Below are 13,515 nucleotides of genomic sequence, written 5' to 3'. Positions count from 1 at the left end.
AGCATCTGACTTTTGGTTTCAGCTCAGGTCATGATCTCCCGGTTGTGGGATCATAGACATTGGTAGTGGACATTTGTGTCGTGTGTGTGCATGCTCACGTGCTCAGTTCTGTAATCTTTCTATATTCAATATATGAGTGTTTTTCCAACATTGATTTTATTGGCTTTGTACTATTTCACTATTTATGTGTCACTATATCCAGTGAGAAGGATGCTGTGGCAGTAGCTCCACTTTGTCATGTGGTCAGGGGTCACAGGGGACCATTGATGAAGGAGTCTTCCAGCCTTGAGCAAGGCCTTGGAGGTGTGTTGGACTTGTGAGGTCTCTGTTCTGGCTCTTTCATTCATTCCTTTCATGGATAAAGAGTCATCAGGCACCTATCTGGGTGCTGAGGAGAGAAACTCCCAATAACACAAGGTTCCTATTAGCTATCAGGCAAGTCACTTAGGTCTTCTGAACCTCAGTCTCAGTGTTTCCTGTTTTTAAGATGAAAATACTAATAACACCATTCCTATATACACTTCCTAGGTTCATGTGTGGATTCACTGAGAGAATTTTAAAGTGTTGCTAGAAGGGACCTTAGCAAACATTCATTAGGTGAAGAGTAGCAGAGAAGGGAAATGACTTGTCTGCAGTCACATAGGAGTTCCTGGTATAACAAGGTCTCAAACTTGGTCTTCAGGCTCCCACCCACCTTGACAATAGAGAAACTACAGGGTTTCAGCTGTTGGGGTTATAGATTCCTCAAGCCACCCATGCCCTTGGAGGAGCAAGAAGGGTCAAACCTAGAAGCATTATATCTATCTACCCCTCCCCACTTCCAACCTACCAAGCTGTGCTGGGCAGTCCTGGGAGAGACCCACTGATGGATCCATGTGTCTCCTTCCTCAGCAGGGCGCCTCTCCTATGCACCTGGCTGTGAAGTACAACTTCCCTGCCTTGGTCCAGCTTCTCATTGATGCTGGCAGTGACCTGGATGCCACCGACAATGTAAGTGGCTGCAGAAACCATCTGGGCCCCAGGGAGCCCCTGGGGCAACCTCCCAGGCTGGCAGGGCTTGGCTGCCATCTCCTAGCATGGCTCATAGTTGAGAAACTACTTTTTGAGCTTGTAAAAAAGCTCTTTGAATATTTGTTGAAGGTAACGTCATTTCATCAACCATTCCTCTATTTTGAACATTTTGGTGGTTTCCAAGTTGTTGCCATGGTCTGTGTAACACTGCAGTAAACATCTTCCCACGTTCAGCCATTTCCAACAAACCAAAAGCATTCTGCATTAAAGACTAGAAGAAATATATTAGGATCATTACAGAGATTGACTTAGTGAGCTAGCCAGTGGTGTTTTTTCCTGTGTTCTTCATGTTTCTTTTTTTCTTTTGTTTTCTCTGGTATTAGATTTATGACTAAATCCAGCTTACTCTCTCCCATAACTTCTTAGAGACTTTTTAAAGCCTAGTTAGGAGTGTACCCATCTTGGACTTGTCCTGACTTTGAGCCTTGGGCCACTGGTACGTGCTGTTCTACTCCTCTGTCCCCTTGGCTTCTTCCCCAGAGGCAGCAGACGCCCCTCCACCTTGCTGCTGAGCACGCCAGGCAGGACATAGCAGAGATGCTCCTCATCGCGCGGGTTAACTTAAACCTGAGAGATAAGGTACCTCTGCTCCCAACCAGAACTGGGATGTGGTTGTCTTTGGTCTTATGGCCCCTCAGACTTTGAGCTTCTTGAGTCATCTGGTGGGGAGAGGAAGGAGTAGAGGAGCTGCACATCACCACCCCACAGCCCCCTACGTGTGGCACAGGGATCGGGAAGCTTCCTGGCTCTTTGTGCCTCTGGGGTTGCTGCTCCTTCAGGAGCCCAGAAGTTCCAGACTAGTTGAGGACTTGGTATAAGGCCAAGGAGGTCACAGGCTCATGAGGGGAAGGGGCTGGCATATGAGGTGCATCCCGAGGACGGTGTGGGAAGAGTTGGGGGCAGGAATCGGCCCTAAGGCTAGACCTAGAGGGGCTCCCTGCTCTGAGGGGGCAGCCAGCCAGGTGTGCAGAGGAGCCCCCCATCTCCCTGCACCATGCTGGGGACTGAGGCCAGCCCTGTGCCCGAGGCCTGGAGCCGGGGGCCTGGTGGGACGGGCAGACGTGACCTGAGGAACCCAGTCCTTCTCCCGGCTCTGGTTTCATCTGAGAAGCAGAGCAGGTGACCCCTATTTCACAGGTGATGTTGAGGAGTTAAGCAGGCTGTTATGCTCTAAGACTTCCTAAATTCTAAAGAAAAACAAGAGGCAGTTGCTGGAATTATCATTGCCTCATTTTTTTTTAAGATTTTATTTATTTATTCATGAGAGACACACACAGAGAGAGGCAGAGACACAGGCAGAGGGAGAAGCAGGCTCCACACAGGGAGCCTGACGTGGGACTCGATCCCGGGTCTCCAGGATCAGGCCCTGGGCTGAAGGCGGCGCTAAACCCCTGGGCCACCCGGGCTGCCCCTCATGGCCTCACTCTACCTGTGTCTTCCACGCCCCTTGTCATGCCCAGGAAACTTTTCTGCTCTTCAGTGTAGACTGCTGGAAACCGCTTTCTTTGGGCAGGAACGTTTGCAGCCCATGCTAGAGGCCACCCTACACCTGTCCGGTGGCAACCCTGGCCTCCCCTCTTACTTGCAGCAAGGGAAAACTGCCCTGGCCGTGGCCGCTCGCAGCAACCACACCAGCCTGGTGGACATGATCATAAAAGCTGATCGCCTCTACAAGCGGGAGAAGGTACTGAGACCTTGCACGTGGTCCCTCCATGTTGCAGAGGGAGTGGCCTTGAACCCCGGCCCTGACCAATTCAGGGACCCCCTCAGTTTCCGAGGAGGTGATAATCCCTGCCTTACCTGCCACCAGGGTTGTCTGTGAGCATCTGGAGACAAGTGAGCACTGAAACCAGGCAGAGCGAGGTCCTGTCTGTGTGGAGACAGTTCTGGATGCTCTTGTAGCTCCTGCTTGATGGAGGCATGGGCGCACGCCTGGGTGCATGAATAAAGAGGTGGCAAGTTGGTTTCAGCTCACTGCCATCTCCAGGTGACTGGAATTGCTGCTTGGGGTGCTGTATACGGGCAACTTTCAGAGGCCAGAAGGAAAGTGTGCTGGGATTGATTAGTGATTTTTGCCGAGGAATTGGGGAAGAAGAGTAGCAGATGTGAGGCCATGCTGTTCCAGTGGTCAGCAAATGGGGGTCGGGTGGGGAGTTGTTTTTATGTCTTTGAGGTTGTTTTTATACATACAAAATAATTTTTGCATTTGCTTCAGTTTTAAAAATTAATTTATTATAAATGTTAAAACCTAGTTTTCTGGGGCACCTGGGTGGCTCAGTAGGTTAAGTATCTGCTTCAGCTCAGGTCATGATTCTAGGATCTTGGGTTCGAGCCCTGCATTGGGTTCCCTCCCTGCTCAGCAGAGGGTCTGCTTCTCCCTCTGTCCCTGCTGATGCTCTCTCTCAAATAAATAAAATCTTAAAACCCCACAAAACCCAGTTTTCCTTAAACTTTTAAATTCATTTTATTTTTTTAAAGATTTTATTTACTTATTCATGAGAGACACAGAGAGTGAAGCAGAGACACAGGCAAAGGGAGAAGCAGGCTCCACGCAGGGACCCCAACGTGAGACTCAGTCCCGGGTCTCTAGGATCAGGCCCTGGGCTGAAGGCGGCGCTAAACCACTGAGCCACCCAGGCTGCCCTGGACTTGGATTTTTTAAATCAAGACTCAATTTTATTTTTGCTTAAAGATTTTATTATTTATTCATGAGAGATACACAGAGAGAGGCAGAGACACAGGCAGAGGGAGAAGCAGGCTCCATGCAGGGAGCCCGACGTGGGACTCGATCCCGGGACTCCAGGATCACGCCCTGGGTCAAAGGCAGGCACTAAACTGCTGAGCCATCCAGGGATCCCTTTAAAATCCCTTTAAAATCTTAAACATTTTATTTTATTTAATCAATTTATTTATTAATCTTAAGCATTTTAAACTAATGATTAAATTTAATAGATTTTTTAAAGCACTTTGAATGCTTCCTATGTTCTTTTCTTTCTTTTTTTTTTTTTAAGAGAGGGAGGTGGGGGCAGAAGGAGAGGAAGAGAATTCCAGGCAGTCCATGGGGCTCAGTGCCACAACCCTAAGATCATCACCTGAGCCCAAAGCAAGAGTTGGATGCTTAACCAACTGAGCCACCCAGGCACTCCCGTAAATTCTTAAATTATCCTTGTAAATCCAGTAAATTAAACCTATAAATTCAATCTTAAATATCTTAAACATTCCGATATTGCTTACAAGTTTAGTAAACCTCTCAAAAAAATCACTATTTCAAAATCAATTAACAAATTTCAATAGGAATCTTAAGATATTCTCTTTAACGGATATGCTGGGTTCTCAGAAACATTACAGCCCCTTTGCATACAACAGATTGCTCCTAAATGTAACCCCAAAATATTAATACCAAGGGTTTTATGAACGGTTTCATCTCTGTGCTTAATTCTAACACTTTAGACTTTAAAAATTCTCAACGCTTAGACAGTGGGGCAGTTGGAATGACCAATCTCCCTCCCACCCCCAGGCTAATTTAATCAGAATCTCTGGTGTAGGGACCAAAGCTTTGGTAGCTTGTTTTGTTTTAAAGATAGTACTTTTGGGGCTCCTGGGTGGCTTAGTCAGCTAAGCTTCTGCCTTCAGCTCAGGTCATGATCTCAGGGTCCTGGGATGGAGCCCTGCATGGAGCTCCCTGTTCAGTGGGGAGCCTGCTTCTCCTCCTGCTTCTGCAGCTCACCCTGCTTGTGCTTTCTGTGTCAAATAAATAATATTAAAAAATAAAGATTTTTTTAATTCTAAATTAATCTCTATACCTAGCTTGGGGCTTAAACTCACACCCCCATGGTCAAGAGTTGCATGTGCTACCTACCGACTGAGCCAACCAGACACCCCAAACATCTGAGGAGTTTTTTTTGTTTTGTTTTGTTTTGTTTTTTGCATCTGAAGTTCTTAAAGCTCCCAGATGATCCCACTGTACAGCTGCAGCTGGGAACCTCCCCAGGTGAGAGCCAGTCTCCTTGGTCATTACGTCACCGGTGCCTGGCCAGACACTGTTGACCAGGAGGTTAAGATTTGCAGCTGCAGACGCCAGGACTCACCTGGGCTTTTTTAACAACCAGAACTTTGTATTCACATCCTGAAAAGGAGCTTACTTAGGCTTTTGTGGGTTTAACTTATGCTACCACAGAATTCCTTTGTAACTTCCCATTATATTACCTGCTTTGCAGAGAAAGAATCCTGTAATCTCGCCCTTCTCCTCATTGGGATTCAGCAAATCTAGTTAGTGCCTGATCCTGGCCTTGACTGGTGTTAGCCAAAGCCTCTGAGTCCTTCTGCTGGCTCTTGTGCCCTAAGAAGAGGAATTGGGAAGGCTTCTTGGAAGAGGTGGCATGTGGGTGATCTTTTGACTGTGGCAATGCAGTTAAGGGACAGGCAGGTGAGAAAAGGAATTCTGGATGGAGGAACAGTATGAGCAGCTGGGGTTCCAGAATTCAAAGCAAGGCACAGAGTGAGAAATCAAAGTAGCAGACCCAAAACCCCAGGCCTGTGGTGCTGCCGGAGCCTGGCAGGGATGTCCCCCAGGTGGCAGCCGGGCTTCTGGGATCTGCTCCACAGGATCACCCCTTGCGCAGGGAGCCCTCTGGGAAGAACTTGACCTTTAAGCAGGATCATCGGCAGGAAAGGCAGCAGTTCCACTCTGTGCTGTGGCGACTGGCCTCCAGGGACCTGCGGCCTCATGAATGGAAGAAGCTCGCGTATTGCTGGGAGTTCACTGACGCCCATGTCCACGCCATCGAGCAGCAGTGGACAGGTACTGGCCTGCTTCCCCCCCACCCCCACAACCTGAGAGCAACCAGTGGGTGGAGGGGTGGGGGCACCTGTGTATTGGGTTTTCTGTGTGTCTAGGAGAGAAGCCAGTGCAACCCACAGCCCAGCCACATGCCACCCCCAACATCCTGTGTGCCTGTCTTTCCAGGCCTTTGCTCAGGCTGTGCTCTCTGCCTCTCCCTCCCCATTGACCTGTGACCTTCATGTTCTTTATGAATTAGCCCAAGCTGATACCCATCATTCATACACCAAACTAAAGGTACTCCCTATAAAAAGGAGGAGACCAGCAGTTGCCACCATTATTTAATATCTGCTTGGAAATGTTGGCCTAGGGCAGCTGGGGGTGGCTCAGTGGGTTAAGCAGTTAAGCGTCTGCCTTGGGCTTGGGTAGTGATCTCAGGTCTTGGGATGGAGCCCCATGTCTGCATCCAGCTTCCTGCTCAGTGGGTAGTCTGCTTCTCCCTCTCCCCCTCTCTCATGCTCACTCCTTCTCCTCTCAGATAAAATAAAAAAGAAATGTTGGCCCTGGTACTAAGGCAGAAAACAAACAGAAATAAGGACTGTAAATATTGAAAAGGAAGAGAGATTTATTAGCTTCAGATGCTATAATCCTCTACCTAGGAAGTCCAGAAGAATCAACTGAAAAACTTAGATAGGGACACCTGCATGGCACAGCAGTTGAGCGTCTGCCTTCGGCTCAGGTTGTGATCCCGGAATCCCAGGATCGAGTCCCACATCAGGCTCCCCTTGAGGAGTCTGCTTATCCCTCTATGTTTCTGCCTCTCTCTGTGTCTCTCATGAATAAATACATAAAATCTTTAAAAGAAATAGAAATAATTCAGTGAAATGGCTAAATATGATAAAATATACAGACACCATGGTATTCCTATGTACCATCAATAAGTGGGGTAAATATACAGAGGTATTTTTGAAAAGATATTCCATTTGGAATAGTGTTTCTAAAAACATTCATGTTTTTATGAATATGTTTTTAGAAACAGTGTTTTTCAGAATAGTGTTTCTAAAAACATGAAAAATATGAATGGCATCTGAGTAAAACAATAAAAATTAGTTCAACTATAAAAAAAGACTTATGTGGGTGGAAAGATATTCTATATTCCTGGCTAGAAAAAGTATCAGGTAGACATTGATTTTTTTCCCAAACTAGATTGAAATTTTGATTTTTAAAAAGATTTTATTTGAGAAACAGAGCACAAGCAGGAGGAGGAGCTGAGGGAGAGAAGCAGACTCCCTACTTAGCAGGGAGCCCAACGTGGTGCTCCATCCTGGGACTCGAGGGTCATGACCCAAGTGAAGACCGATGCTCAACCCACTGAGCCACCCAGGTGCTCCAAATTTGATTTTTTTTTTTAAAGATTAATTTATTTTAGAGCAAATGGCAAGGAGAGGGAGAGAGAATCCCAAGCAGACTCTGCACTGAGCTCAGAGCCCTACATGGTGCTTGATCCTACAACCCCAAGATCACGGCCCTGAGATCATGACTTGAACCGACACCAAGAATTAGATGCTTAACTGACTGAGCGACCCACGTGTCCCTGATTTGGGTTTAATCAAAAATAGGTTTTTGAAACTTGACTAAAGGATTCTAGAGTTCACTTGAAAGAATGTTTAATTTTTTAAAAAATATTTTATATATTCACTTGAGAGTGAGCATGTATGTGAGAGAGCACAAGAGACAGCATGAGTTGAGGGTGGGGGGTAAAGGGAGAGGGGGAAGCAGACTCTCCACTGAACACGGAGTCTGACAGGGTCTTGATCCCAAGACCCCAGGACCATGACCCAAGCTGAAGGCAGATGCTTAACCAACCAACCCAAGCGCCCCAAAGAGGGAATACTTAAATGAATATTCTGGGGGGAAAAGTGAAGAGGATCCAATCCAACTAGACTCAACCCTTTACAAAGTTCAAATAATTGGCAAAGAGAGACACCTGACAAAAATCTGCGTACCAATTAGTGCGATAGAGCAGGATATCCAAATGCAACCTTTGTGACAGGTAATAACTTTCAGAAATGTAAAAGAGCACGGGGACATTATGGGATGGGGGGAAGGGATGGTGAATAAATGGCCCAAATGAAAGCTCTATGCCAAGGGCAGCATCATGAGAAAGTGTGTGCTGAGGGCCCAGAGGAGGCCAGAAAGTCCCAGGACCCAGTGCGCGGGCTGACCTGGCCCTGCTGGCTGTGCCGGCCAGGAGAGCAGACCTGGTCACAGGGTGTAGGACCAAGTTAACCCTCCTCCTCCGACACAGTTATTTTCAAACGTGGCTGTATGTTGGAATCACCTGGGAAGCCTTAACACCACTCAGTGCCCAGGCTGTACCCAGACCCAAGGAGGTCGGAGGGGAAAGGGACCCAGGTGTCTGTGCTTTCCTTAAGGCGTCCCAGGAGGTTCCAGTGAGCACTTTCCCACCTGGGCATGTGCAGGAGGTGGTGCAGGACAGCACAGACACTTGCTTAGAGCTGGCTCTGCCAGGGTGGGCCGAGCAGGCTCCTTCTCTTTCTCCCCTCGTGGTCCTCAGGCACCAAGAGCTACCAGGAGCACGGCCACCGGATGCTGCTCATCTGGCTGCATGGCGTGGCCGCAGCCAGTGAGAACCCCAGCAAAGCGCTGTTTGAGGGCCTCGTGGCCATTGACAGGAGGGACCTGGCTGGTAAGTGTCCTCTGTTTGGAGCTGTATGGCCCCTCTACAATGCGACAGAGCCCCCCGGAGGTCTGCTGAGAGCACAGGGCTGTGGTGCTGGCTCTGAGCCTTCCACACTCCTGGGCCTTGCCTTGTCCACTGGAATTCAGGGAGAGCTCTGGACAAACCAGTGCCTCCTGGCCCCATTTCCCCATCTGTGCCATGAGGGGGTTGGCGCAGTTGACGCCTGCAACCTTCACAGCCACAAAGCCACTGATGCTATCACCTCTTCCTCTCGGGTCCTCTGTACTTTGATTTTTTTTTTTTTTTCTAGTTTGGAATAAGGCTGGAACAGCCTGCAGGCTTCTTTTCCACAAACAGTAAGACGTATGGGCCAGAACTGGCTTGATAGGGGTTGAACCAGGTTGATCTGGTCAAATATTTCTGAGGCCATCACCACCTTTTGAGTCTGTCAATCCCAAAAGCCTGGTTTGAGATTCTGAGCACCCTGTGGAATCATCAGGCAAGTGAGATAAAAGGTTCAGGACTGATCCCTCATTAAACATAAAATCAGCTCATGATGAAAGAACCTTAAATACCATAGTAATGTGCATTGGCCTGGTGCATTCTGGGGGCAACCACAGGACAGGATGTTAAGCCGTCAGCAGTAGTAACCACGACTGTGTCAGGCACCAACAGTGAAAACATGGGTAGCATGGTATAGAGGGGAGAAGGGAAAGCTGCCTGTGTGGTGGGTAAAGTCACCGCTGCTGCCGGCAAGGTGGGAAAACAGTCATTTCAAGATGGAGGAATTAGGGACGACCGTCTTCTTCTTCTGAAATGTTCTGAAATATTATTGTGCTATCTTTTTTTCCCCCCAAAATCAGTAAAACTTTATTCGCTTCCATTCTTTCGCCATTAACAGAAAACTGGAGAAATTATTGCTCTATCTTAACACAAACAGTGGCAGGCAATTAAAACATAAAACCAGCCCTGCGAGGCAGAGTTTAGGCAACATGAAGCAATAGGATTTCTCTTTTGCAGAAAGCGTCAGGAAGAAAGCAAATGCTGACCCAAGTGCCCCCAGCAGGTGCATGGTCATGTAACTGGAGAGGCCAGACCTCCAGAGGCATGGGGCCTCAGAATGGGCGCCACTGAGCAGAAGAGGACCACCATTTAAGGGCTTAAAAAAAAAAAATCACTGTTAACAGACCTCCAGCTGCTTGTATTAAAGCAGGCAGTCGTGCCAGAGTAGCAGGCACTGCTTGTAATCTCATTTCCAGGGTTGGTCCAGGGGCCGGTTCGGGTTCTGCAGGTAACCTCTTCCCACAGGAAGGGTCCTTTACAGCTCTTGGAGCCTCACAGCAGTCCCCTGAGATGCAAGTGGCACCTTTTTAGAGAGGACACTGAGGCTCAGGATGGAGAAGCAGCTAATCAGCTATTGAGGTCAGGTGCCAAACCCTGCCTTCTTGTCTCCCCAACCTGGCAAAAGGGCTCCAACTGTCCCTTACAAAGTGGGTCGCCCTTCCCTCATTCACTGGCTTTTAATGAATGCTGTGCTTATTCCATAGCTGTTCTGTTCCCAAGTGTATTTGTATACCGTGATGGTTCTGGGAGGCACACACTTTTATTTTTTCTCTCTTGTTTTAGAATTTTTTAATTTTTATTTAATTTTTATTTTTAGAATTTTTTAATTTTAAAATTTTATTTTGAAATCGTTTCAGACTTCCAAAAAACATTGCAGAACCAGTACAGAGAATTTCTGAATACGCCTCACAATACAACTTCCCCGAGTACTAATGTCTTACATAATACAGCAAAATTTTCAAAACCAGGAAGTTAACACTGATACCAACCATACTACTAACTCCTCTTCAGACCTTATTCCGATTTTGCCAGTTGAGCCATTCAAGTCCTTTTTCTGGACCAGGATCCAGCCCAGGATCACACCTTGCATTTAGTTTTCATTCTTAGTTTTGTTTTTTTTTTAATTTGTATTTATTTATGATAGTCACAGAGAGAGAGAGAGAGAGAGAGAGAGGCAGAGACACAGGCAGAGGGAGAAGCAGGCTCCATGCACCGGGAGCCCGACGCGGGATTCCATCCCGGGTCTCCAGGATCACGCCCTGGGCCAAAGGCAGGCGCCAAACCGCTGCGCCACCCAGGGATCCCTCATTCTTAGTTTTAAATAGCCCCATACAAAGGGTCACCTGTCCAGAGCTGCACCATCTGACAGAACTTTCTGTGGTGACCCAGATCTGTGCTGTCCCTGTTTACCTCTAGCCACCTGTGGCTACTGGGTACTTGAGATGTGGCTAGTGGGACGGAGGAACCGAATTTTTAGTTTAATTTTTGGAAGTTTAAATAGGCGTCTGTAGCAAGTGGCAGTCATATTGGGTGGCACAGCTGGTCTGGAGCTTTGCTTTGAGGTGCCAGCGAAGCACAGGTGGCTTGGCTGCACCAGGAAGAGTGGAAAATGTGACTCTGGATGCCTCACCATGGTGTCACAGATGTGGAGAATATCTATGCAGGATAGCCTGCAAGTTCTGCCTGAAAGCTTTTTTTTTTTTTTTTTTTTAGTTTTTAAAATTTATTTTTATTTTTATTCGAGAGATCCAGAGAGAGAGAGGCAGAGACACAGGCAGACGGAGAAGCAGGCCCCATGCAGGGAGCCCGATGTGGGACTCTGATCCTGGGTCTCCGGGATCATGCCCTGGGCGGAAGGCTGAACCACCCAGGCTGCCCCGGAAGCTCTTTCTAATCTGAGCTCTCACGCATGTGGCACAGCTTGCTGTGGCCACTCTAGGAGCCCACGTCTTAGGAAAAACTCCCCACAGAGTCACTCGCTGGGCCTGAGTCCTGGGAGGGAGGGAGACCATGAAAGACATTAGAGCTGAGAGGGGCTGCAGCCATCACCTATGCATGGTGGGAGCTCACACACAGTGGTACTGTCCTCTGAAAGGCAGCTGGCATTCTATCTGCCAAAATTACAAATGCACTTGCCCTTTGACCCAGCAATCCCACCGGGAGGTATTTATCCTACAGATAAACCTGCAAACGCTATACTAACACTAATGCAAAGAAATAGAGCAGAAACTATGCTGTGCAGAGGAGTGCATGGGAACCTGCTCAGGGTTTTTTTTTTTAAACTATTCCTATTAATCTTTAAAAAAAAAAAACACTTAAAGCTTATGAAAAGAAAAAGAGGCTTTGGAACCAACCTATTTTACAGGCAGTAACCTGTAGGCCTGAGGCCTCAGAGTTCACAGCCAGATTCAGACCCCCAGGGGTGGCACAGGAACCTCCATGTCCTTCCTCTGCATGTGCAATGGTTTTGGGGTTTTGTTGTTTTCTTAAGTAGGCTCCACACCCAGTGTGGGGCTTGAACTCCCAGCCCCCTGGGCTTAAGATTAAGACCTGGGCTGAGATCAAGAGTCACTCAACTGACTGAACCACCCAGGCGCTCCTGCATGTGCTTTGCTGAGGGGGGGGGGGGGGGGAGAGTCTTCTCTTGCATTTATTCCATTTAGGAAATGTATTTTGTATCACACAGGACTTAGACCATTTATTTGAATTCTGTGGAATGAATTTTGTATTTGAGACAAAAGTTCTTAAATAAAATTGAAATGTTGAAATACAGCTTTCACATTCCGTATTCCTTTTGTTTGGGAGATGTATGGCAAAATTTCAAGCCAGACAAGCTGTTGTGGATTGATTGTGTAACCACACCACTCGGCTCACCACTGCCAGTCAATATTTACTGTCTTCCGTGCCAGGCAGTCTGCTGGGAGCTGAGTTATAGTGTGGAGTGGCCACAGTTCCTGCCCTCTGGAAGTTTGTGATGTTGGGGGGTGGATGAACTGGGACCCCAGTGAGGCGCTGTCATGTGGTTGGTGCTATGTGTGTGTAGGGAGAACTGTGGGACTTGTTCTTCCTTGGGGAAGGGAAGGAGGAAGGAGGGAGGGAGGTCTGAGAAGCTCTCAGAGAAGACAGAAGTAGGCAAAGCACATTGCAAGCAAAAAGCACAGTCTGTGCAATGGCACAGTGGTGCGGAGCTGTATCTCCTTGCAGAATGGTATGGTTGGAACACAGGAAGCATGGGAGGAAGAGGAGAGATGAGCTGGAGGGGCAGGAGGGCCTGGCTATTTCAGACCCTGATGAGATGATTCCAACGGACACTCATAGCTCCAGAGCCTCCTATGTGGTCCACCAGTGCTTGGTCAGCCCGTCACAGCTCAGCTTCTCCCCTGCCCAACCCTGCTTACTTCCACACCTCTTTCCTGTGATCCTCAGTAACCACCTGGCTCATCTCGAAGTTTCATCTTGGCATCTGCTTCAGCCTGAGACCTGGAGATGGGGGTGGCTGGGTTTCTAGCTGGGGAATCTGGGGGCACAGTGGTGCTGGGAACAGGGAGGATGGATCTAAGAGAGAAGGAGCAGGTTTGGGCAGTGGGGACATGGGTGTGCCTGTAGAAGGCTGGCCTGATGGGCCCATTAGGCATTCAAGGCCATCTCAGAATCAGTTGGGTTTGGCAATGGCAGTCATCAGGTCCTAGAGCCAGGGAGTGGTTGAAGCTGTCGGAGGCAGTGGCTCACTCAGGGAGAATTTGAAAAGAAAGCAGAGGGTAGTCCCACAGTTCACTGCTGTACCAGGTAAGGAAGGGGCTGCTGACCATGTGCAGCCTGGCCCTGCCCACAGGAGTTCCCTCTTGGTTGGGAAGGAGCCTCAGATGCGAACAGTTAAAAACATTAAAGCTCTACCTTCATGGCTTACCAGTTTCCATAACTCCAGACTGTTCTCAAGTCACAAGGTAGAGCACACACTAACCTACATGGAAAGATCACTGGTTTTAGGGATGGCCAGGCCCAAGTTGCCATGCCAGCTCCACCCCTCCCTGTGTGATGCTGAACAAATCTCTTGTCCCTGTTTCCATGACCTCACCTGTAATATCAGCCTAACCAGGGTTGTGGTGGGCATAAAACT

General features: G+C 48.1%; 1 protein-coding gene across 1 annotated transcript in view; it reads left to right on the top strand.

Moving 5' to 3' along the window:
• ANKDD1A (ankyrin repeat and death domain containing 1A) overlaps positions 1 to 12,022 on the top strand; it is a 46,184-nt gene extending 34,162 nt beyond the window's left edge. The window contains exons 10-15 of the mRNA XM_055319626.1: positions 892 to 990; positions 1,552 to 1,650; positions 2,660 to 2,755; positions 5,677 to 5,872; positions 8,430 to 8,561; positions 9,576 to 12,022. Of these exons, the coding sequence (XP_055175601.1) occupies positions 892 to 990; positions 1,552 to 1,650; positions 2,660 to 2,755; positions 5,677 to 5,872; positions 8,430 to 8,561; positions 9,576 to 9,637 (684 nt within the window). The 3' untranslated portion in view covers positions 9,638 to 12,022. The remainder of the gene's footprint in view (positions 1 to 891; positions 991 to 1,551; positions 1,651 to 2,659; positions 2,756 to 5,676; positions 5,873 to 8,429; positions 8,562 to 9,575) is intronic.
• Positions 12,023 to 13,515: the final 1,493 nt, after the last annotated feature.

The sequence above is a fragment of the Nyctereutes procyonoides genome, unplaced genomic scaffold, assembly GCF_905146905.1.
Source record: "Nyctereutes procyonoides isolate TBG_1078 unplaced genomic scaffold, NYPRO_anot_genome, whole genome shotgun sequence".
Lineage (NCBI taxonomy): Eukaryota > Metazoa > Chordata > Mammalia > Carnivora > Canidae > Nyctereutes > Nyctereutes procyonoides.
Note: the sequence above shows the minus strand (reverse complement) of the source record. Positions and strands in the feature narration are given on the sequence as shown.